The sequence below is a fragment of the Falco punctatus genome, assembly GCF_963210335.1.
Source record: "Falco punctatus genome assembly, chromosome: 5".
In the NCBI taxonomy this organism is placed as follows: Eukaryota; Metazoa; Chordata; class Aves; order Falconiformes; family Falconidae; genus Falco; species Falco punctatus.
The window spans coordinates 76,761,957-76,786,221 of NC_137584.1; the positions used below are offsets into that span (position 1 = coordinate 76,761,957).

The following is a 24,265-nucleotide window of genomic DNA, read 5'->3' on the forward strand; positions in this document are numbered from 1 at the left end:
AGTCAAAAAACAAATCCTGTTCACAACGGGTTTCTTGCAGTTTAGTCTCTAAAATAGCTGGGGTTTGTGTGTTTTCAAAGTCACCTATGGAATGGGAACAACAAATGTGTGGGATATTACCTTTCCGTTAGCTTCGATAATAACAACAGAGATGATGTACTTCTCCCCTTAATTCTACTTGAAATTCAGATGTTGTCTGTCACCTCTTTCCATAAGAGATGTTCTGAACCAGATAAACAGGACAGGATTATGCTTGATCTGGTGGATTTTCAGGCACCTTCATTGCAGAGCGTTTCAGAGCAAACCCAGGGCCATAGAGCCCTCTCGTGGAGGAAGTTCAGACGGTTCTTGCAGGAGGACACTTTTTTTTGTTTGGTTTATTACTTCTTTTTGCACAGGAGGAACAAGAAGAACGATGTCCTATGGATTGCTATGACAGGAAAAAGGCTAGGCAAGACATCCTGCTCACCAGCATCTGCTTCACCCAGCTTGGGGTATCAACTCCAAGTCTTCTAACTCCAGAAAAGATTCCCAAATTCTGTGAGAGGTGAAACACAGAAGCCAATATTCATCTCATCTTTGCCTAATTTAATATCCCCAATTAGGAGGGTTTTAACAATGCTCCTGCCTAGTGGTTTTGCCACTTTATTTGAAGATGTAACTATGCCATCTGAATTTCACTAAGTAAACCAGTGTTTCTACCTACAACGGCAGGAGAAAGACGGGATTTTGGTTACTCATTCTAACAATCCTGGAGTTTCATGTTAGCTTCTATTAAAAGGAGGCTGAAATCTTGCCTTTAGGAAAAGCTATCTTATTTTTTTTAAAAAGGCATCTAGAACCTCATGATGTTCAATGAGGCCAAGTGCAGGGTTCTGCACCTGGGTCAGGGCAGCCCCTGGCATCAATACAAGCTGGGGGATGGAAGGATTGGGAGCAGCCTGCTGAGAAGGTTTTGGAGGTACTGGTGGATGAAAAGCTGGACATGAGCCAGCAATGTGCACTTGCAGCAGGCAAGCCAACTGTACACTGGGCTGCATCACCAGCAGCGTGGCTGGCAGGTCAAGGTGCTGTGATGGAGAGACAGGATGCTGCTTGATGCAAGCAAATGTTGTTTTATTGTACACAATCACGAGTTTATTTATGTTTTCAGAATCGAGGGAGTGATTCTGCCCCTCTGCTCTGCTCTCGTGAGACCCCCTCTGCAGCGCTGCATCCAGCTCTGGGGTTTCCAACGTAGGAAGGTCATGGACCTGTTGGAGCAAGTCCAGAGGAGGCCACCAAGATGAACAGAGGGCTGGAGCCCCTCTCCTATGAAGACAGGCTGAGAGCGTTGGGGCGGTTCAGCCTGGAGAAGAGAAGGCTCCGGGGAGACCTTATTGCAGCCTTTCAGTACTTAAAGGAGGTGTACAAGAAAGATGGGGACAAACCTTTTAGCAGTGCCTGTTGCAATAAGACAAGGTCATCAGACAAATGGTTGATTTGAAGAATCAGTTACCAATATTCGAGTGAGCGGAGGTTATCTTTATTTGGCAGCGCTGGGTCAAAGTCATGCACACCGGAAGTGATGAACCATCTCATATTTATACAATGAAACAAATAGATATTCAATTAATGCCTATACATATTCATTACCTAAACCGTGCCTACTCTCATTTCGTATGTTAATTAGCTTATCAGTCCTTTGCCCGGAATGTGGTGGTCCTGCAAGTTTGCAGCTAATTCATGTCCTTGACGGACATCTAGTTTTCTTTAGCAAGGAGATTTAGCGCTCCCTCTAGATAACATTGGAATGTTTCTCATCCTTTTTGTAAATAGCCCCCTTTGTTAGAGGAAGAAGAACAGACTCTTTCTTTCATTAGTTATTTCCTTAAAACTATATGGTTATGTGACCAATCACCACACCTACACTCCTTGAGCAGAGGTATACAATCACAATCGATGTTTATTGTCCCTGTTTCGCACTATTTCTTCATATCATGGTGATGGGGCAGATCCAAGGTCAGGTTGGGAACACAAGTCAGCAAGTCATGGTCAGGATCGGGCCCCATGAGGGTTGCCAGGATCAGGTACAGCCCAGCAACAGACAAGCAAGTCCGTGGTGCTGAGGCAGGCCTGAGGCCAGGCGAGGTAGGGAGCCCACAGATCAGGGTCAGGGTCCGTATTAGTGGGTCTGTGGCCAGGCACAGTCAGCGCTGCGACACTGCAGGGCTATAGCTGAGGCATCAGCCAAACACAGAACCTACTGTCAGTATAATACAAATCTTAAGAGTATAATCATTATTAGTTATGATCTGATTTTACAGAAAAATAAATCATAATCAATTAAATTTGTTTTACACACACTTAGCTTCCCACATTTTCCTGGTTATGTGCTCACCCTTCTCCTGCCCCTCCCTAAGGCAGGCCATTTCATTCTGGGCTTGTTGGGGCTGTTACAGCAAAGTGTCCTTTGTCTAGAGGAAAGCTCCCTGCACATACAAATTTCCGTGAGTTAAGATCTTCTTTGGGACTATTTAACTTTCCTAGAGATTTTATACTCATGTTTGCAGAAATTGTAAGCCCTTAACCAAGCTGTTAATGAAAAACCAGGACTGGGAATCTGAACCAGATTCAAAGCCCCGTTAGCTCTGAAAATGAAATTAGCGTAGGTACCTGCATAATAATTTTCCAGCATACCCATTTTGTTTGTAATTTGCAGCCACTCTGGATGTAGGGAGCCACAGTATCACAAAACCAGGGGAAGAAGCAACAAGCTATGGCATATGATCATATGCCCTCACTAAGAATGGAAACAGCTCATTTTGTGTGAAGGAGTGGTGCCAGTATGGACCTTAGAAGACTGGTGTTATATCATAGGAGGCAGATCAATTATAACTCAGACAAAACATAGACTCTTGAAGTACACCATGTCAGGAAAAGGACCAAATATAGGCATGTTTCCACTTTATGGACTACAAGGTGGATACTTGCCTCAATGAATTGGGAAATTACCATGAAATTAGGACTAATTTTGTAACTCACAGCTTATGGACTGTTCAGTATGGGGGCTGAACATGAAAGTCCACGACTACAAGAAAAAGAAACCAGCAACATCTACATCATATTCTTATTAATGAAAGACTTGAGGATGACAATTCAGGTGTTATTCTCCTCACTGTCAAAAACTTAAACAATGAAAAGGTGAGCATAACACCAAGAAAAGGTGAGAGAAACTAAGTACATATTTTAGAGTTTTAATTGAATTGCTATTACTGAGATTTCTTTTCCACAAGTATTCTAAACACCATTTTATTCTTTTTTTCCCCCTAATAATTAGATCTAGACTAATAATGATTCTTGAATTAAGCTGTTAAGATATCAGCTGTGCAAACAATAAATTCTTGGCTTGATATATATATGTATATCAATTTGATATTTATTGATTGATATGAAGTGTGCTTGTTTCTTTGCCCGTAAACAAGACCTTGAGCACAACACCAGCTATTGCAATGATCTATACTGTGTGTACATATATATAGTAGGTGTCACAGCACTCTCCAAACTAGCCAGCTGCAACAAGGTCTTTTACCATCTCATACCAACATACTCTTCATACCAGTCCCTCTGCTGCCTTCTCCTCATCCAGGGCTTGCATTCTCTCCTCTCAGCTTCTTCCCCCCCTCTCTTCCTTGACTGCTCCCTTTTAACAGAACAGCTACAGCTGCACCTTATCTACATCACCAACCCGACAACCCTGAAGCCAGCCCACAGTTGTATATTATCAATGCTAATCAACCCAGCTTCATTACTCTACAATTAGTATGCACATACATATATATATGTATGTATGCTCATTCCATTAGCAGAATCCCACTGTGAGCAGGCAGTGAAGAGGCACAGGATCAGGCCATCTCTACCACTCATATTTGTGCGAGTGCTTTACGTTTTCTGTCCGAGTTTACCTGTGTGGCTGGCCGTGTGTGTAGGTAATGGGTAGGGGTAGGTAATGGGTGAGTAAATTGATTTTTAAACCACTTACACCGAAACGCCGGGCTCCCACCGCCCGCGCAGTTACCTCAGGTCGGGTCAGACCCCGCCCGCCTCCTCAGGCCACGCCCCCCGCCGCTCCCTCCAATCAGGAGGCAGCAGCTGTGCGCACCGCCCCCACTTTCTCCCCACCCCCGGAGGGTGATCGCGCGGCGCCGCTGCGGCCCGGAGAGCGTGGTTTCTTGCGAGCAGGGAGCCGGCCGGCCGTGTCGGGACATGTCAGTGAAACAGGGGAGCTCGGAGCTGGCCGACGACAGCGGTAGGTGCCCGTTTTCCTGGTGGGGATCTGGCGGGGCTCTGAGCGGGCCGGGGGAAGGCGCAGGGGGACTCCGTACCTATCCCGTCCGCGCGGCGGCGGGGCAGGTGTGCGCACGCGCAGTGGCACGTAGGCCCGGCGGGGTGTCGGGCGGCCTGCGAGTAGTTGAGATATTTTGAAAATAGCCTTAATAATCTCATTTTTCCTGTCCTCAGAGTCGAATGTCTTTGAAATCGTTCTCCCGATCACTATCTTAGTGCTGAGCGATGATGACTTTCTCTGGGCGGAGGCTGAGGAGCAAGCAGCCAGCCTTCCAGAGCTGAGGAAGGAGAGCAAGCAGGAGGGTCACCTAAACAATAGGGTTTTCCTCAAAAGTGATGTGACACCTGCAAATGACAGTGATGGTTTAAGCATTTTGGAAGAAAACAAGCCTGCTTCAAATAAGGATTGTAGTGTGAAATACTCTGAAGAACCTTGGGTTGCTGAGAGTGCATGTAACAACCATTTTGATCTGTTAAGTGACCACTGTGATGCAGACACAGATAAATATAGGCAAAATGACATGTTGCCTACATTGTCTTGCAAAACACAGCTTACAGAGGTAAACAAAACCAGTGACGGAGAAAAATGTGATAGTGATGATGGCTTTCAGATTCGGCTGCCTCTCTCCTCTGCTGACAGTGAGGGCAGAGATGATACCATTGGGACAAGCGGACAGCTGACTTTGACAGTGGTATCCCAACACGAAGAGGAACTTGTCAGTGTTGCAAGTGTTCTTTCTGATGGTGGTCAAGAGACACAACCAGAAATCCACAAGGAGACGGAGGCAGTTGTTAAAATGGAAGGTAAGTTGTTAATAAGACTAGTGCAAGTTTTTTAAATGGGTGGGAAAGTGTATGGAAAGAATGCCAACCACTTATTTTAGAGTAGGCATTTCAGCGTAGATTATGCAGCAGAAAGAGAACATTAGCTGGAGTATGCTTAGTTCTTTCACAGACTTCTCTGAAAAGTAGTGAAACTACAATAAGTTGGTACTGTTTCGTTCTGCTCCAGTTTGCAAAACGGTGGTGCCTCATGTGGGAAAAAATGAAATACAAAGAAGAAATCAGAAGGAGCATCGTACTTGTGAGATTGGAGTCCTAGCAAAGTCTAGTGGCAATACTTTCACAGTAATTCTGGCATAAAGCTGTTTCATCAAAAACCAGGGGATGCAGCCTTCTCCTGTGAAATTCAGAGCTTTGAATGAAAGAAGAAAGTGGGAAGAAGCAGGCTCATAACTAAGATTCCTCTTCTTAAAACATTTAAATGTGGGGGTGGGAAGCATTGAGAGAAACATTAGGAAAGAAGTGGAGATAAGAAAATATTAAGGAAAGAGTGAAGAGCAAGCAAGTCATTAGACGGTTTGGGATTGTTAATACCAATTAATCATGAACATTGGTGATTGTATGAAATGGCATGTATGTGACTTTTTATCCCCATGTAGATCCTGATTCTTCAAAGAATGGAGAAAATGAAGCTAATAACATAAAGGGAAGCAAATATGAAGATGAAACTCTGAGTTCTCTTTTGGAACATGGCTTGAAAGAAGAACCGAAATTTACCTATAATTGTTCTGCTCCACTTCTTAATGGATGTTCTCCTAATTCAGAAGAACTGCTAAAAGATGTAGGGAAACTGGAGGCAAACACTTCCCCTTCTGCTGCATCAAATACTACTGGAGAGCATATTTGTGAGACATTAAGGCCACGTGCTAAGAAAAGATACCGGAAACAAAAAGTTGTTTCTCCTCATGCAAGCCCAAAAGAATTCCAAAGCCAGCAGGAAGGTTTGGCATGCCTAAGTAATAGTGTGACCATCAAACGTCTTTCTAAAGCATCTTGTTCTTTAAATAAGAATGAAAGGTTGAATTTGAAGTGCAGGCTTTGTAATTCTGTATGTAAAAGCACGACACATCTAAAGAAACATATTTATTCAGCTCATAAATATAAGAAAATACACAAATCCTACTTTTGTAAAAGAATCTTTCTCTTTTCTGTCAACCTTAAGAATCGCCTTAAATTTCGCAAGAAAATCACTACGTTGCAAAAGGCAAGAAAAAATAGAATAAATGCGAGAAAAGTTAGACAGAGAAGATCCAAAGAGAGAAAATCTGACACCAAGAAAAAAGAAAGTAAGTATGAGAAATTTTTCATCAGAATTGAACGGGACTTTACACCTCTGGGTGTGCCGATTAGTTTTTCTTGCAAAATTTGTTTCTTTGCTTCATCAAAGCCTAGGATTTTTATTCATCACATGAAGGGACATAAAGAGAGGCCACCTTACCAGTGTCCTCAGTGCGATTACTCCTGTGTTAGCTTATCCTATCTGTTAAATCACATGTATTGGCATGCTGGGTATAAGCTGTACCAGTGCAGGTTTTGCACCTTTTTTTCGTTGTATTATGCAAGCATGGTAAGGCATAGCTATGTGCATACTGGGACTAAACTGTATTCCTGTGAGTTCTGCCAGTTTGAATTCACAGGCACCACGGGGTTAAACAGACACAGAAGATTATGTGCTGGCAAGGAAACATGCCAAGAGCAGCAACTCCACCTAGGTGGAAGAAAGAGAACTCAAAGACCTTTAAAGAATTACACATGTGGTGAGTGTAACATAGTGTTTTATACGAGAGGACGTCTCAGCTTTCATAAGAAATGTCATGAACAGTTTAAGGCTACTGCTAATAGTTATACAAATCGGAGCAATGAATATCATAAAAGCAAAATATGTGAATCTGACAGTGATTCTAAGGACTGTGTTTCTCTGTCTCTTTCTGGTAAGGAAAATTGTCTCAATGGGGGAATGCTGGCTTCTGAAGTAGAATTTGAGCGGGCAGATGATGTGTGGGACAATAAGAAAATGTGCTCTGGAAAGAAATTCCCTGAAAACAGCCATGGAAGCAGCAGCTTACCTGTTATCGGCAATAAATCAGAAGCTCCTCTGAACTCATACAACACAGATGCTATCATTTCCAAAGAGGGACATCTCTTTGACTCCAAGGCTTGTCATTCACAAGTTCAAGATGATAATGCATATCATAAATTTGTGGAAAACTTAAAGGATGTGTGGCCTTTAAATTTGTCTACATTCAAAACGTACAAGTGCCAGCACTGCAACTATGCTACCGCTGTTCATAGTGACTTTAAGCTGCACCTAGAAATACATACAGATGGAAGGCCCTTTGTGTGTAAAGAATGCAATAAGACATTTAAAACATCAAACCATTTGCAGAAACACAGTGTTACCCACATAAAGGATGGATATGAGTTTGGCCATAGCTTCTATGTAGATAACAGCTTAGAGAATCTTGAATTGTGTCGTAAAATCAGCCTGTGTCCAGAAAGAGATTTCGCTTTCTTGGAAGGTTCAAACGGCATCCATTCCTTGCATGGTTCAGAAGTCTGTGGACTACAGCCAGATGTCCGAAGGGGCAAAGAAAATTATTTGCTAGCACAAAGTCAGCCACAATTCTATCAGTGTGCAGAGTGTGAGTATGCTACTTATGTTTTAGGCAACCTTGAAGTACATGTAAGAACTCACACAGGTGAGAAACCTTACAGCTGTGGTGTTTGTCAGAAGTTGTTTCGTACTTCCAGTCACCTGAGAAGACACAGTGTGACACATTTTAATATAGGGTATTTAAAGTGTCGGAGCTGTGACTATTCAACAAACAAATGGTTGTCCTTGAAAAAGCATCTGGCCTCACACTCTTCTGAGGAAAGCTCATCTACTGGCTGGCTCTGTGAACAAAAGCTGCTACCTTTCAAAATACATACTTGTGAAGTGTGTGGCTATTGCACAGCCCGCAATGGAAACTTGAAGCTACATTTGAGAATTCATACAGGGGAGAAGCCATTCAAGTGTAGTCAGTGTGCTGTTGCTTTCCGCACATCTAGCCACCTGAAGAGGCACTTACTGACTCACTAAAGTTGCGCTTCAAGAGGTGTAAATTTTCTACGGTAGATAAACGTGCTTTCCAAAAGCATGTAGAAGCACACAAAAAAAAATCCAAGTGTGAAAAGTCTGATGTGACACTGCCTACCAAAAAATGTCTGCAAAAGCATAAGCAGCAACATAAGCTTCAAAATTGCAAGTTGGCATGTGATTCTGGAGAGATTTGCATGTCTTGAATTTGTTCATTGCTGTTGTCCCCAGAGCAATGGCTGACCATGGGTGCATCCAGTGTTTTGGCCCAGCGTGAAACTCAGGGTAACTCGGGGTACTAGTTTGCTCCAGGTTCTGCTGAGAGCTTCAGGTTTAGCACCGACTCTGCTAGAGAAGATATGGAGGAACTTTTTCATGCCCGAGTAGCTTCATAATAGCATGAGGTCAGTTATAATTTGGGTAGTGTTCATCAGTTTAAACAGTGCCACTTCTTTTCTTGTAAAAAATGAATTTAAAAAACCCAAAGTAACTCTTGTCTAACTGACACAATGTTTAAAGGGAGGGAAGGAGGTGCACGTTACATTGTATAGTAATAACTTTTCATTTAAAAATTGTGTTTGGAGGCTTCATGGTACGTCCCATCTGCTGAAAGTTGCATTCCCTGATCCCAGGTTCTCTTGCAATACTTGTGAGAGGAAAAAAAAATAGTATCTCACAAAATTTCAGGAACAGAAGATTTGCATCATTGCTGGGTAATTGGGATATGAACGTCTTTTCTTTATTAGGCAGTTCTCTTGTCTGTACTTCTGATAATTCTTTGAGTAATCTGATGGAAATAGTTATGTCCTTAATCATATATTTTATACTGAGAATTGATAAATTAATCTTCAGTTTTAAGTAAATACCTGATGTTAATCTAGTATGAAATTCCTTTTCTCAAGCTGGTAGTCACTGTTCTCTTTGTTTCTGAAAATAGACAATATAATACTTTTCAAGGAACTTATGTTAGTTTAACGTCTTGCTGATACATTGCAAATGCTACTTAGTTACATGGAAAACCTTAGCAGTATCTTGAACTGTAAAATGTATTTTCTTTAAGAGCTTTACTGGTTTCTAAAATACCACCTATAAGGACCACTTGTGCCAAACAGCAGCTGTTACCTGGTGCGGTGAAGACAGGTGGATGCTTCTTCCACTTTATGGTCAAATCTAGACAAAAAAATTGTTTTAGAGAGTTACACAGAGCTGCGTGTGGATGTTGCTGACTGTTCCATGTTCAGTGTTACTGTTAACAGTGGTGTTACCCTCTTGAGCTGAGGAAGGACAGTGCAAAGGGCTGGTGCTACCTGTCCCTTTTGTTTATAAACACAGCTCATATTTTGCAGAGGCTTTCTGGTAACGTAGGAGGCAGGTTGGAATTGACTGTCCAAGGACATAGGGGAGTCTCCCACTTTGGAGATACTCAAAAGCCATCTGGATGTGGGCCTGGGCAACCAAGCTCTTTGTGGCCCTGCTTGAGCAGAGCTTGGACTAGATGACCAGAAGGCTTGCAGCCATTCTGTGATTTGGAATGCAGCTTTCCAAGAGCGGATTGAAAATCATAATTGCTGTGTGTTTTTAAGGCCAGCTCAGCAAAGCTATTTAAGTGATCTAGTTCTTTGTAGTTGCACTAAAATCAGACAACTATATATCTGACCCCTGGTGTTTAGAGATGTTTTTACTGCAAGGGAGGTCACCGTTTGGGAATAAGTGAATGATTGAGTAGCCACCTGATACATTTGCGAGAAAGAAGAACCTTATCCTGATACAAATAAAGAAAATTACTTCTGGGCAACAGTGTTATACAAGCATGGAGGAATTTTTCCCTGCATTACTGTACAACTGATAATTTATTTGAAGAAAAACTCCAAAGAACAGGTACAAAGAGGAAACAAAAATGAAGAGAATTGTAAGCCTATATATCAGATGAGACTAGGAAAGCTAAATCTGGGAGAGTAATTGTCTGAAAGTATGGTGTACAGTGATGAAGAAGGGAGCCCAATTTAAGAGGGATAAATCAATTGATGAAAGCTTTAAAAAGGCTTTGTAAACAGTGTGAATTTCTTTTAGTTGTAAGGAAGAACAACAGAAGATGTTTTCAGTTGGACCTTAATGAGTTTGTATCCAGGTCATTGCCTCTAATAAAAATAAATAGTGTTTCATGACTCCTGAGGTTTCCTCTCTGTTCCTTATGCAATTCACTGCATTTCTAGGGGCTGGAATTCTGATTCTGACAAATCAGAGAAATATAAATGTGCAGGCATACTTGTTTAAAAATAAGGACATGGGCTGGTTTTTATTTTCTTTCTATTTTTTTTTTTATTGGTAGCTAAAGGTATATTTTTTTATTTTTGCAGAGTTTAAAAAAAAAAAAATCAAAGCCTTTCCTAAATCATACTATGAAGTTTTCTATTTCAACCAAGAAATATTTTCTTAATTTTCTTTACGAACACATTATGGATTTGGATAAAGCAGTACAATGTAGCAGGCAATTACACTAATGACAACTCGAGCAAATAGGTGGCAGTTTATTTGCTATGCAGCTGCTGAATAAATGAATAAAAGCTAAACGTGAAGTAAATGTGTATAGGTGAATCAGACGGTGCTGCAGTATGGTTCACCACCAAAAAGGTTTATTTGCAGCAGAAGGAAGGAAATAGGATTTATTTATGTGTTTATTTTTAAACTGTACATTACTATATGCTTCAATTTCCTTTTGGGCTACAGCAAAAGCAGGTGTTTTTCTCAAGATTAACCACACTGTAAATGTAGCGTTGGTGAAACCCGAATCGCTTCTGCTGTCCCCTTCCTTCCCCGTTTGTTCATCCCCCTTGGATGAACGCTGCCTTTACCGTGGTCAGAGCAGGGCAGAGCGCCTCCTTGAACCGCCCCTCCCCCCCGAGGAGGCGCGGGGCCGCCGAGGCTGCGCCTGCGCACGGCAGCTGCAGCCCCCTCCCCTCCGTTCCCTGGCCCTGGCCGCAGTGCGCCTGCGCACGGCCCCTGCCCCCCCCCGCCCCCTCCGTTCCGTGGCCGCAGTGCGCCTGCGCCAGCCGCCTCCGCCCCCCCACCCCTCCGCCCCCCTACCCTTGCCGCCGCGCGCCTGCGCAGAGCGCGCACCCTCAGGGCGGAGAGCGCCTGCGCGGGCTGAGGGCAGGCCCCGCTGAGGCGAGCGGCGCAGCCTGCGCTTCCCCGCTTCTTCTCTGCAGGGCTTCGAACCCCTCCGCCGCCAAGATGCCGCGGATTATGATTAAAGGCGGCGTGTGGCGGAACACCGAGGTGAGAGTGGTCTCTGTAATTCCTCCGCCCCCCCCCAAGGGCTGGGGCCTCGGGGGCTGGGGGGGGCGGCCTGCCCTGCGCCAGTGCGCAGGCGCTGGTAGTGGGGTCGCGGCGCGCAGGCGCGGTGGGGGGGATGTCATCTAGCGGGGTGTCTTGTAACGGCGGGGGGGGGAGATGGGGATATTGGTCCCTCTCTGGCGGGGGCTGTAGAGGGTTAGGCCTGTGCAGGCGCTGTGGCGCTGCCGGGCTCGGTTCCTCAGCAGCCTGGGCCAGGCCTGAAACACATCGCTGTCGTTTCTCCTGAAGGCTGCATGTGGAGAAGCGCGGGGGGGTGGGCCACGCGTGTGTGGAGGCTCTCCCTCCTGCAGAAACCATCCCCACAGCACCCGGAGGGTGTGCGTGGGCCCTGTTGTCTTCAGAGGTGTCCCTTTTGCAGACTGGACTGTGTCTTTCACTGCATAGGCAGGTTTCTTATTCGCTAGGGGTATGAGGCTGCTGAAATCTCTTGCCCTTGAAGACCGTTCTAAATGTGGCAATGGTGAAGATGGGTGTGGGCTCATCACTTGCAGCCCGCGGTGTTTTGTACACAGAAATTTATCTGTTGTTCCAAAAAAGGGGGGGGGGGGGAGTCCCCACCAAAACCCAAAGCCCTCCCATTTTTGCCCACACGTGCTTTTGGAACTGCAAGCGATCATGAAAAAGAAAAGAACATGATAAATCAAGGATGTGAGTTTTATTAGTTGCATGTTTAAAGCAAAATGATGTACCCAACACTGTAAAATGTACCCAACCTCTGCCACTGTATACTGCGAACACTAGGCATGTACATAGTTCCAGAAAGCAATGAGGAAAAAATAACAGAAGGTATACATATTGTGTGCTGTATGTGCTTTTAACCACATGTGACAGAACAGCTGTGTGGCAGGAGGTAGCTGAGTTGGGGGTGGTCAGCAGAAAGCAGAAGAACCACTGTGTGCTTATCCCATCCTTGCGAGCTTCCATAATTGACTAGTTTTAGCGACTGTTAAGAGTAACAGTAATGCATTAAATAGATCATTGTTTTACCAGTTTCTGTGTGCCAGAGATGAAATAGCTCTCTTTGGTGCTATTTTTTTGATCAACGTTTTGATTATACATACAGCATTAGAAATACAGAAAATGGAACCAGTTGATGTCTGGTCGTTTGTAAAAAGACTGATTACTTGTGAAAAAGCCTGCTTATGTCATCACTATGGCTACTGCATGCCATATAACACCAAGTAAATTTTAAAACACAAGAGGATTTTTTTTTAATAGAAATTACATAAATTGTGATTGCTGGCTCAGGCTAGAGCTTGTCATCAGCTTACAGTTAAAGCTGCTGTCGGCTCTGAGAGATGTCTGTGCTAGACAGAGTATCTGTCCTTGATGACTAGCATCTGCATGGTACAGCTGAACAGATTCTGAACACAGCTACAAGTACTTACTGGATACAGAAGAGGAACATCTGTGTTTGACAAGGCTGCAAGAATAGTTTTGATGTGTTTAAAACACTACTTTCTGACCTGTGAGGAAACCAGAAATAACCCATTTATCTGGGGGGAGGAGAGGGAGGGAGGGATGGACGGATGGGTTGACAGACAGTTGATAGGACCTGTAGCTTTTGATCAAATCTCAGTACATACTTCGAAGTGTATGAACAACCTGGCTCCCAAGCTGAATCCTTTAAATTTACACATACCTCCCTGATTTTATAATCTTTGGGATCATCACTTTTGGACATTCTGAACATTAAAGTGATTCATTATGATAATTATATGGTATTATTTAAAACAAGCCACCCAGAGATATATATTATTTCTGGTGGTTTTTTCCCCAATGTTGTGTCATTACCAGACAAACACTTCCTTACCTCTTTATTGCTGTCCTTCAAGGAAGACATAGAGAGCCTTTAAAGACTGTGCTTTAGAGGGCATTGAAAGCAGTTTTGGAAGTTCTGTCGGGTCTGTGAAGTTAGTCACAGTAATTGTCACGTGTCTTTTTCCTTTAATCTTTGTGGATTTGATTGGCCTTTGAAATACAAATCCTCATTAATCTTGAGAATGAGATGTGGAAAAGAAGTAACAGTGCTGTGCTGTTTCTAGTGGGTCGGCCCATTAGATGAAATCTGCTGTGTTCTCCTCTGCCTGAGCTGAGTTTCTGTTTTGCAAGTTTTTGCAATTCATAACAGTTTGTTGGTTTCTTCTTTTTAAGGATGAAATTCTCAAAGCAGCTGTGATGAAATATGGCAAAAACCAGTGGTCTCGTATTGCCTCTTTATTGCATAGAAAATCAGCAAAGCAGTGCAAAGCCAGATGGTAAGTGAGAAGTGCCGTGTCTGGGAACGTGAGATCAGCAGGAATTTAGAAATTACCACAGATTAATTGATGTCCACAGAGGAACAATAGTTTTAAGATTGTTTGAGTTCTGTTATTGTGATATTTCGAATTCCTGTTGCTTGAAAGTAATTCAACAAAAGTAGCCAGATATTCTCTTTGCCAGTGACTGCAGTGTTAGCGAATGCAGGATCACTTAAAATTGTATACATGATTTTTCCCCCATATTTACACGTTTTAATCAACATAACAATCATAAGCATTACCAAGAAAGTAAAACTGTAAGATAGTAATCTCTCTTACTTTTTTAATTTTCTCATTTTTCATAACGAGAGTTTGGCTTGAGGATAAATTTTTAGAAATTGCACTGTGGAATTTAATTTTATATAAAAATTTGGAAGCTTAAAACTAATGCAAATACATATATCAGAGTTAGTTTCTTGAGTACTGAGCTGCACGTATTTATTAGAATACTTCTGTGTAAAGGTAGCAGTACTGGCACAGTTAAAGATTAGTAAGGTAACTGTTGAACGATCCAGACCAAACAAATCTGTAATTTCTGGTACCTTTCTTTTTCTGGATTAATTTTGTGACTCCTTACCCTGCCAGAATAGAGATGAGGAAAGGAAGAAGAGGCAGTATCTGTATGGAAAATAGTGTGTTTTAAAGCTGAAATACATATGTCATAAAAATACTATGGAGTAACATTCTTTTGTACAGAAAAAAAATGGTATGAAATATGCATGAAAAGATTTTGAAATCTCATTGTGATGATTGGGGTAAACACTGTTCTGAATTAATTGAAGACAAGTCAATGGATAGCTTGGATCTGTCATCCTTAAGTTTTTCACTTTTTAACAGGTATGAGTGGCTAGACCCAAGCATCAAAAAGACAGAGTGGTCACGGGAAGAGGAGGAGAAATTGCTGCACCTGGCCAAGCTAATGCCAACACAGTGGAGAACCATTGCCCCAATTATTGGAAGAACCGCTGCACAGTGTTTGGAACACTATGAATTTCTGCTGTGAGTTGCTGTTTTGCTAGTGGTGTATAACGGGAACGTCTGCGAAGTCTGTTGTAGTGATGTGTTGTTTCTTTCTCCCATGGTGCTGAAGTATGATGGTCTCAAGTTGACCAAGTCCTTTTGTAAGCAAATCCTTAAGGAACATTCAATGCCTAGCTTGAAAGAAGTTGTTTCTGGAACCTGGAGAGCAAGCTTGAACAGAGATAGGTGTATATTTTCTTGCTTCTGGTCATTCTGGCTAGGGGAATGTCAAGATTGATGCTCTTGATAGGCTTCCATTTCAGGTTTATTTGGGTATTTTTTGATTGGCTGATCAACATAAATGGGTATGTGACAAAGAAGAAAAAAGACAAGACATAAAACACATGTTGAAATGGCTGAATGTGCAGCTGTCATCTCTGTGTGCTACAGAGGGTTTCTTCAGGCCATGAGAAGGAAAGTGCTATTTTCCCTTCTGAGCTTTCTTAATTCTGGTGTGATTGGTTGAGTATAAAAGCATAATGGGAAACTCAATTGTTTTGTTACACTGCTTGAATTCCTGTTCTTACTGTTACAGATTATCTGAGGAGAGTTCACTGCTATTAGCTTTGTCAATGTTGTATTTTATATAATATTTTATTGTTGTAATACTATGTTGGCTTCTCTCTCTTGTCTCAATTTAAGATCATGACTACCATGTTCATGAATCTTTCCTGCAGTAACTGTGTAAGAAGTTTAACGTGTGGTGCATAGTACAAGGTTAAGTTCTTTGACCAGTCTTTAGGGGCATTTAAGGGGTGGTTCTTATGAGTCTGGGGGAACTCAAAGAGCCAGTTGTGACATACATGCAATGTGGTTTTAGGGACAAAGCTGCTCAGAGAGACAATGAGGAAGAAACTGCTGATGATCCTCGGAAACTTAAACCTGGAGAAATTGATCCAAATCCAGAAACCAAACCAGCCAGGCCAGATCCTATTGACATGGACGAAGGTAAGATGGGAGGTTGTTTACCATTTTTTGGCAGAAATCTGATCTCTTTGGTTTTCCTTTTACACAGCCTCTGTACCCTGGGTTTCTTTTGTCTTTTTTTTTTTTTTTTTTTCCCCTGCTGTTCCCTGATCATTTTTTTCTTACAGGTTTTGTCTTATTTCTGTGTCTGGTCAGTCAGTTACACTTTTTCAGTTTACTTTTCCTTTTCTTGGTGTGTTTTCTGCCTGCTTATCTGTTCGTCATCTCTTACCATGACTGACTGTCTTTGCTTTGGCAACTGCTCTGCTTGTTTGCATTCTTATTTCTGTATCTTCATCTTTCCTCATTAGCTCATACATCCCAGATGAATCTGTGTGGAAGCGCAGGAGAACTACATGACTTTTTGCCTTGCAAATAGCAATATTATGAACTGAAATAATGAAGATTGCTAAAATTCCATTAATGGACCAGTGGTGTTTTTGAACAGTCACAGGTTCACAGCGCTTTTGGGTCTGGATATAAATGAAATTAACAAGTTCGGTAACATAGTACTCTCAGCTGAAGATGTAAATGAAATTGCAATTTCATTAGTGTGGTCAGTTTGAATATTTTGCAGTTAGGCATTTTTTTCTTAAGTGTCTTCATGTCATCTGGCCAATGATTTAGAAAATGTATTGGAGCTACTTGGAGAAAACTAGTTTAGCGATCATGCAGAATTCCTGGGAAAACATTGATTCATTCAGCTTTTAAAGATTGCTTTCTGCTCTTACTGTCACTTTTCTCCTTACTTCCATCTGTAAGTGCAAATTCATAGGTGTATTTATCTGTACTATTGTAGATGAACTTGAAATGCTGTCTGAAGCTAGAGCTCGTCTGGCTAATACGCAGGGAAAGAAGGCCAAAAGAAAAGCAAGAGAGAAGCAACTGGAAGAAGCTAGGTAAACTTATTTTTAGTTTTATATATTCGGACTGCTTTTGTTCACCCTGGAGCATTTACAGTGCATAAAGTGAGGCAAAGCATGAAGTCATTGCAGAGTCAGACTGTTTGGTAGTCATTTGTGGCAAGGGCTTCATTCTTTTTTGAATACGTATGTGCAGCCCTATCTCAGCAGCAACTGATTAAGGTAGTACCAAATCTTAGGAGCCGTCTATAGGTGTGTACTTTAGGTCACATAGTGTTACTGTTTCTTTAGACGTCTTGCTGCTCTCCAGAAAAGACGAGAACTTCGGGCTGCTGGAATTGAGATCCAGAAGAAAAGAAAAAAGAAGAGAGGTGTGGATTATAACGCAGAAATTCCATTTGAGAAGAAGCCTGCCCCTGGGTTTTATGATACATCAGAGGAAAACTACCAGACCCTGGATGCAGATTTCAGGAAGCTACGTCAGCAAGACCTGGATGGAGAATTAAGATCGTAAGTGTGTTTTATTAATGAGGTAACAGTACATTTGGAAAAACGACCCAAACAAACAAACCATATATGTATAAGTGTTAAGTCTTGGAAATGTTTGAAATACAGTATTTTCAGTGGGACAGATAGTAGTGCAGTTTGCTTCTGCCTTTTCAGTCCCCTGTATTTTTTAATCTTTCTAAAGATCTAGTTGCCTTTTTTTCCCATGAGAATAAAGTTCCTCATGCACATACTTGCTCTTTAAATGGAAATGGTAAGTTTTTTGAGGTTCGTTTTCTTAGTAGCAGTAGATGGTTTTGTACCAAGTACAAGTAGACTGCTTGTGTATTTGCAGTCCTTTCTCCAAGTAATAACATTAAGACTGCTTACAGGAGTAGATTTTACTTGTAGTATTGCTTTTGATGGAATTGTTCTGAAGTAGAATCTCCTTAAATGCTTAATTTCTCCCCTTCCCTCCAGAAAATCCCAAAACATGCAGTTGAGAAATTAAATGCCCATCTTCATCTTGAGCAGTATGGTACATATTTAATTGTGGAATTACATTTCCCACTACTTCTGCCAACTGCTTTTTACTGAGGGTGGAGGTCTGATACTACATAATGATTTGGTTTATTAGCTTGCGATCTAATTGATTCTTTCTGTATGGCTCTTAGTTCAGAGGGTCTGGCAGGAGCTTCAAACTGAAGCTTATGATTTCACAGGCTGACTCCACTGCTATTTTAAATAAATGCCATTTTTGTTAAATACTGAAGAGAAATTGGTTTCCGTATCCCACAGAAAACGTTCATCTTCCCTTAGCAGCTGCTGGAGAAAAAGGGACTGTTCACATCTGATTCTTGCTGTCTAGATTATCAGACTGACATTTTTCTTCTTGCTCCAGTGACACTGTCAATTGTAGCTGAAGCAACCACCTGTTGCTTAATTCCATAGTTTAGAAGCATTATACTGCCTTGTAGGTTCTGCTGTGAGACCTGCAGACCGTATCTAACCACTTAGTTTCTGCACTACAAGGTGGTTGCTCTTCCTGGTACATGTTTCATTTCCTCATGTCCAGCCTTTGATCAGGATACAACCTTTTCTACTCTGCTTGTTTAGTTTACTGTGTAGCTGTTCTGTGTGTTCTAAAATTACTCTCTCATCCATAATGACAGTGAAAAGGAGGGAAGAGAACGCAAAAAAGACAAGCAACATATGAAACGGAAAAAAGAGTCAGACTTGCCTTCAGCTATTCTACAGACCAGTGGAGTGTCAGAATTTACCAAAAAAAGAAGTAAACTAGTGCTTCCAGCTCCTCAGGTAAGCTATTCATTGATTAAAGAATTACTTAGAAGGCCAATGCCAATCAGTGGTTTCTGTTTTAACAAGTGGATCTTCTGGTTTTATTTTATCTTACTATGCCTTGGAATTTTCTCTTTTAAAGATATCTGATATAGAACTTGAAGAAGTTGTAAAAGTAGGCCAGGCAAGTGAGATTGCACGCCAGACTGCTGAGGAATCTGGAATTACAAACTCAGCTTCCAGCACTCTTCTGTCTGAGTATAATGTGACCAACAACAGCATAGCACTAAGGACTCCCAAAACTCCAGCAGCACAGGACAGGATCCTGCAGGTAGAGTATGAACATACAGAATGTTTTTTTTTGTGTTAGTGCAATGGTGAACTGAATAGAAGGTGTAAATACCGTAGAAACATTCCTTAGATTATGTGTGGTACTGGGATTTGAACTGACACATGATCGCCAGGACACACTGGAAGGCATAGAAGCAGATCTGCTCCTGTATGACCGGTTGTCACCATGTTTCAAAACACTATGATACTTTTTTTTATTTGTTGTAACATATTGCATGCAACTTTTAGCGTTAACTTTTCTCCTGGGGTCTTAGATAATTTCCCTTTGTCTTGGGTACCTCTCAGCATCAAAGATGTAGATGATGTTCATGTCCTTAAAATAGCATATTTTATGTTGTTTCCTACTTAGCTTTGCTATTCAGCTTTTATTTCAATTAACAAGAAGTAATTAACTGCAACAACACAAGAATATTTTCCTGGAACTTTATTGGCTTAAAATTGCTTAAGACAAAGATTGTCAAAAACCTACCTTTGCAAATTCTGAATTATATATGTTACACTGATTGTGTGAGTGCCTGGGTTCTTTCAAAAACTAATAGTGTTCGTTAATGTTTTGTGGAGTGTGGAGAAATGGCTAAATGCCATCAGTGCAGCTAGTGTATAAAACAAAGAAAACTCCTATGTTGATAATGAGCTATATTTTAACAGTGTCATAGGAGAAAAAAAGTTCCTCACTCTACAGATCATAACCTAAGTCTCTGTGCAGTGCCGTTTGAAGGAATGGTCACGTTCCCCTTCAAATGGCGTACTCTGACATCACATATATCACAATGTTATGCCTATAGACAGCTCTGTAGATTGAGGAGTAGCCTTTGTGCAGTTAATTGCTATAGGCAGTTCATTCATTATTTCAGCTCATTTTCAGAGTGACTTAATTCTTCTTTCTAAAAAGGAAAAATAGGGGAGTATTCATAAAAGCCCCAATTGACTCATGGACCAAAAGTCTGAATAGTGACCATCTGTTTTGGAACATTCTCTTTGAAGTGCAGTTTGGATAAACTTCACTGATTTTGGATTTCAGAGTGCAAGTGTGCTGTTCCCTCTGAAAATCAGGATCCTTGGGATGACTAATAAATCTTGCAGATGTTTGGAGTCTGGCAAACTGAAGGAAGTTGAAACATTAAGTAACCCATTTATTTTTGCAGTTCCAGTTTTTTCCATTTTACTGAAAATGAAGTTTAGAATACCTTTCAGTAGAACAGTAGGGTTTATAAATAGGAGGCTATGGATGTTGAAGTTAAGTGTTAAGCATTTTCCACAAGCTGATTGATCATCAAATAACTTCAGCTGTTTTTACTGCTACTGAATCTGTTAAACATGTATAATAGAGTGTGGCTGTGAAAGTCTTAAGTGATGTACTGCATGTGTTGTCTGTTATACAGGAAGCCCAGAATTTGATGGCTCTCACAAATGTGGATACCCCCCTGAAAGGAGGTCTTAACACTCCCTTGCATGAAAGTGACTTCTCGGGGGTAACACCACAGAAACAGGTTGTTCAGACTCCAAATACAGTGCTTTCCACACCCTTCAGGTAAAGCAGACTCCTTTTCTGATGGGTTGTTGGCTGGCTACATATCTAGTGGTGGGGGGACAGAGTGGATTTTGATCTGTGAAACAGTAGGTCATGATCAGCGCTTCAAAACAAATTCTAACTTGCTTTTAGTTGGAGCCCTTAGGCAACTTTCTCCTTCTCTGTGTCTTTCACAAGCTCAGCCACATCATCTATATTTTTACAGTGTGTAGCGCACTTGAGTTTTGGCCCAAAATGAGGCCTTCTGTGGTCTGGAGCAATACAAATTATACTGGAGTAATACAGGAGTATAAATAGTAAGATGGAGTGTCATTCTGTATGTGGATCCTAGCCTTTCGAAAGTGTTACCTCTGAGTCAAAGGTGTGGGAGGTCCCTTAGCCAAACCCACACTGAATTTTTGAGAAGTTGAAGTAAATATTTTATAAGCCGTATATATCCAAAATAAAATATTTATTATATTGCCAATCTAAATAGTATGGAATTGCTGGTTTAACTCTTATGGTGGGTCCTGAATAAATATATGTCCCACAAATGCCAAATAACATACAGCTAAAAAATATTACACTTAGTACATTTTGTCTGTCAATTTTTTCAATTTAGGTTCTAATTTTACTTGTGTCACGCTAGTAGGCAAAGTGGAGAATGAAATAAAAAGGACCTTTATGGCAGCTTTTCAAAAGCAGCTTTATTTTGTTGTTTAAAAGCTGTGTGCAAAAGCCCTGCTTTTTAATTGGATCTACATAAATAAATCCTTTTCTGGAAATCTATTGCTGTCAGTGTGGTGCATAATGAATGTAGAGTTTGGCCTGGAGTGATCTGGCTGTTCATTTGGGTTATTTTATATTAAAAAATATAAAGACATTCTGATTTTGTTGTTAATTTGGTGGGGGTTTTTTTGTGGTTTTTTTAGCTTCTGAAGTTCAGATTTGCACATGTAAATATGGTGCCTCTCTATGAATTTGGCTTGTTTTGCAGAAATACTCTGTCAGTGTGAAAATTCAAGACCCTGAGCAGAGAGAAAAAAAATAATCCATTAAATGGTTCAAAAAAATAAAGGGAAGCCATAACTTTTTAAGGAGGCAGAGTAGTGAAGCAGAGCCATCATCTTATTATGTAGGCCAAAAAAGCAAGTAGTAAATTAAGCACACCTTTTCTTCCTATGATGGTATGAAATTTGTAGTATTTTGATGCAAGGTGTTTATGGAAGTTGTTGCCTTCCATTAGGTTTTTTGGGGGGGCGTTGTTGTGGTGGGCTTTTTTCCCCACATCCTAGTTACAAAAATTTTCTTAAAAGGTACTAAGTTGGAAATTGTAATAGGGTTTTAAACACTAGATGGATCTGAGACAACTAGAAAAAAACAACTCCCTTACTTGGAAATTGTTCCTTCTCAAAAGCCAGCATAAAATATTTTCTGCTAGTATAATCAACAAAGTAAATATATCCTATGAAATGTTCATTTGAAAACATAAAAATTAATTTTGCTGGGTTTTTTGGGGTGTCATCCTACAAATATTATTGCTGGTAGTTTTTTATCCTAATGAGAGTTCATAAAAATCTGTAAAACCTCAAACAAGAGGAAAGAATCACTTGCCTCTCACAGACATACCCAGTAAATAAGGGAATGTTGTATCCCTTAAAAGAGGACCAGTAGCGTTTGTCAGGCCATAGGTACAATTGTGTTTATCCATCATCATGGCATCTTACTGGCACTACAGAATTACAGTAACTAGTAGTGGAAATGACGTATTAAGTCATCTTGTTCAGTTTGTCTCTGCTGGGGTTGTCATCTACAGCACACATACTTGTCATTACTGTTTAAAACTTTTTCCATTAGTGTAGATGAGTACCATAATACAGGCTTTTTTCTAAAAGTTTTTCCTTTTCCTGAACTTGTTTTCTTTGAGACATTTAAGAATATCTTATCAGTTTTTTGTTATCATCATCACTAAGTGAAACCTCATTCGTTGTAAGTTGGCAACAGAAAACCTGTGATTGTATCCAAGACAATGTCTGCAGGCCTTCCATGTAGTAGGTTGCTGGGACAGAGAACGTTTCTTCCCAGTCTAGAGGAGAAGCAACTGAGGCCTACAAAGTCTAAGGCTTAATCCATTTTGCCTAACCTTAGGTGCTTACAAGTAATTATTGTGATGTAATTACTCCTTCAATAATGGGTGAAAGCAAAGAGGCATCTTCAGAGTGATTCATTCAGTTGTAAGATGGGCCAGCTGTTAAGCCTCGATGCATTCAGAATGAATGACTTGTCATGGGCGCTAGGGAAATGACAGCTTGCAATTAAATCCTGATTACTGTATCCCAGAATAGTGCCTGGTAATCCCTTCTCTCAAAAGCAGCAGTTTGTGTTAATATAGTTCCTGAAACTTATCTTAACGTAATGATGTGCCTAGATTTCTGCTGGACAGGTCCTTGGTTACCCCTTGACAGGTTTAAACAACATTTTGGATTGTTCTAATTGCATATTATAGTTCCACTGCTGCTCCAGAAAAAAAAATCAGATTGAATTTATTAACAGTACATAACTTTTTGCAGCATTCACTGAAAGTCGAGCTCTTTAGGAAAAAAAATAAATGACTGTATCCGCACTTCCTCTAGAACACCTTCTCATGGACCGGAAGGCTTGACTCCCCGTGGAGGGCTAACTCCTAAACCTGTGGTTGGTACAACTCCTGGTAGAACTCCACTGCGTGATAAATTGAACATCAACCCAGAAGAAGGAATGGCAGATTACAGTGACCCATCTTATGCAAAACAAATGGTAAGAAGCACTTAAGAAGTGGAAATCAGTGCTCTGTTAATTTTCAGGATTTTTAGTTCTCATGTCCTGAACAGAATTTTACTTTATAGTAAAAGCAAGTATTGCTTCTACTGCTTGTCTACAGGTCTGTTCTCACCACCTGATAAATTCAAATCTTTATTTGAAAGAACAGAAATCTTGCCACTTGGAATGGCTTTCAGTGTGCTCAGTAAAAGCACTCTAAAGCTGTTTGTGAAAGAAGACATAGTTCAGCTTCAGTCCTCCTTGTATCTTTGAAGCTGAGCAGGAAATACGTCTCAAGCAAAGATTCATTTTTCTTGCAATCCTACGCAGCCCTCAAATCCCTCATCATCTTGGCTTCCTGATTTAACTACAATACCTTTTCATCAGTCTGTCGTGTTGACAACATTGAGCTAAAGGAGTTTAATTTTTGTCATTAGGAGCACTTGGGTTTGAGATGTCCAGTAATCTGAGTCCCATCCAGATTCTTTCATCGCCTTTGGCAACAGATGTTTCCATTCTTGGAGATTCAGCCAGATGTACCCTGCCAATTAGACACGGTATAAAAGGGCATATACCTAATAGGTAGCACCTTGGGAACTCCTTTTATGTGGCTGAATCTGCAGCCTTGACTGTGGCTTTGGGATATCTCCCACCAGAGCTATTGACATTTTTCTTTTTGGGCTAGCTAAGGATATCCACTTCAATTTTTTTGGCGTGTTCTTCTCACAAAAATAACTACAGGTTCAGAATTTCAGGTTTCCTCTTAGCTTGAAGAATGAGGTTTATTTGGTGTCCTTATACTTAGTTTGGTTTTGTCTCAGCCTTTTTATAGTAAAAAAGCTTTTTGCTGCTAGAAGGAAAACTGGGGCTTCAACTTTGTGATTGACTCCACTGTTTCCAGATCTGGTGCTGGTGGTCTCCGTTTTGTACTATGTCACAATCCCCAGATTTGTGAGCAACGGCAAGGAAACAAGTTCCAGTTAGGCTTGCAAGTAACTGCTGTGTCCGTCATCAGTGTGTGCAGGTTTTTACCTATTTTCAGTTTCTTGAAAGGTATTTATGTGGGTCT

The 24,265-nt window shown here is 41.1% G+C and overlaps 3 protein-coding genes across 3 annotated transcripts in view; 2 read left to right on the plus strand and 1 right to left on the minus strand.

Annotated features, from left to right (window-relative positions):
* LOC308064975 (opsin-5-like) overlaps positions 1-1,538 on the minus strand; it is a 35,629-nt gene extending 34,091 nt beyond the window's left edge. Inside the window, exon 1 of the mRNA XM_080390336.1 lies at positions 121-1,538. The gene's annotated coding sequence lies outside the window, so the exon portion shown is untranslated. The remainder of the gene's footprint in view (positions 1-120) is intronic.
* A 2,597-nt stretch (positions 1,539-4,135) lies between these two features.
* On the plus strand, positions 4,136-8,393 carry LOC308064971 (uncharacterized protein). The gene is made up of 4 exons (XM_080390325.1): positions 4,136-4,288; positions 4,501-5,130; positions 5,769-6,455; positions 6,807-8,393. Exons 1-4 carry the CDS (start codon positions 4,246-4,248, stop codon positions 8,249-8,251), a joined length of 2,805 nt encoding a protein of 934 aa, XP_080246451.1. The 5' UTR covers positions 4,136-4,245; the 3' UTR covers positions 8,252-8,393.
* A 2,967-nt stretch (positions 8,394-11,360) lies between these two features.
* The window catches only part of CDC5L (cell division cycle 5 like), a 35,107-nt gene continuing 22,202 nt past the window's right edge, over positions 11,361-24,265 (plus strand). Inside the window, exons 1-10 of the mRNA XM_080390324.1 lie at positions 11,361-11,524; positions 13,757-13,860; positions 14,740-14,901; positions 15,743-15,870; positions 16,688-16,787; positions 17,043-17,261; positions 18,410-18,554; positions 18,679-18,867; positions 20,270-20,418; positions 23,031-23,193. Of these exons, the coding sequence (XP_080246450.1) occupies positions 11,480-11,524; positions 13,757-13,860; positions 14,740-14,901; positions 15,743-15,870; positions 16,688-16,787; positions 17,043-17,261; positions 18,410-18,554; positions 18,679-18,867; positions 20,270-20,418; positions 23,031-23,193 (1,404 nt within the window). The 5' untranslated portion in view covers positions 11,361-11,479. The remainder of the gene's footprint in view (positions 11,525-13,756; positions 13,861-14,739; positions 14,902-15,742; positions 15,871-16,687; positions 16,788-17,042; positions 17,262-18,409; positions 18,555-18,678; positions 18,868-20,269; positions 20,419-23,030; positions 23,194-24,265) is intronic.

Bases quoted from the DNA above. Each gene is read 5' to 3' on its own strand.
- LOC308064971 (XM_080390325.1), top strand. From the start codon at position 4,246: ATGTCAGTGAAACAGGGGAGCTCGGAGCTGGCCGACGACAGCG. The intron at 4,289-4,500 runs GTAGGTGCCCGT...TCCTGTCCTCAG, and splicing joins GGAGCTGGCCGACGACAGCG to AGTCGAATGTCTTTGAAATC. The intron at 5,131-5,768 runs GTAAGTTGTTAA...ATCCCCATGTAG, and splicing joins GGCAGTTGTTAAAATGGAAG to ATCCTGATTCTTCAAAGAAT.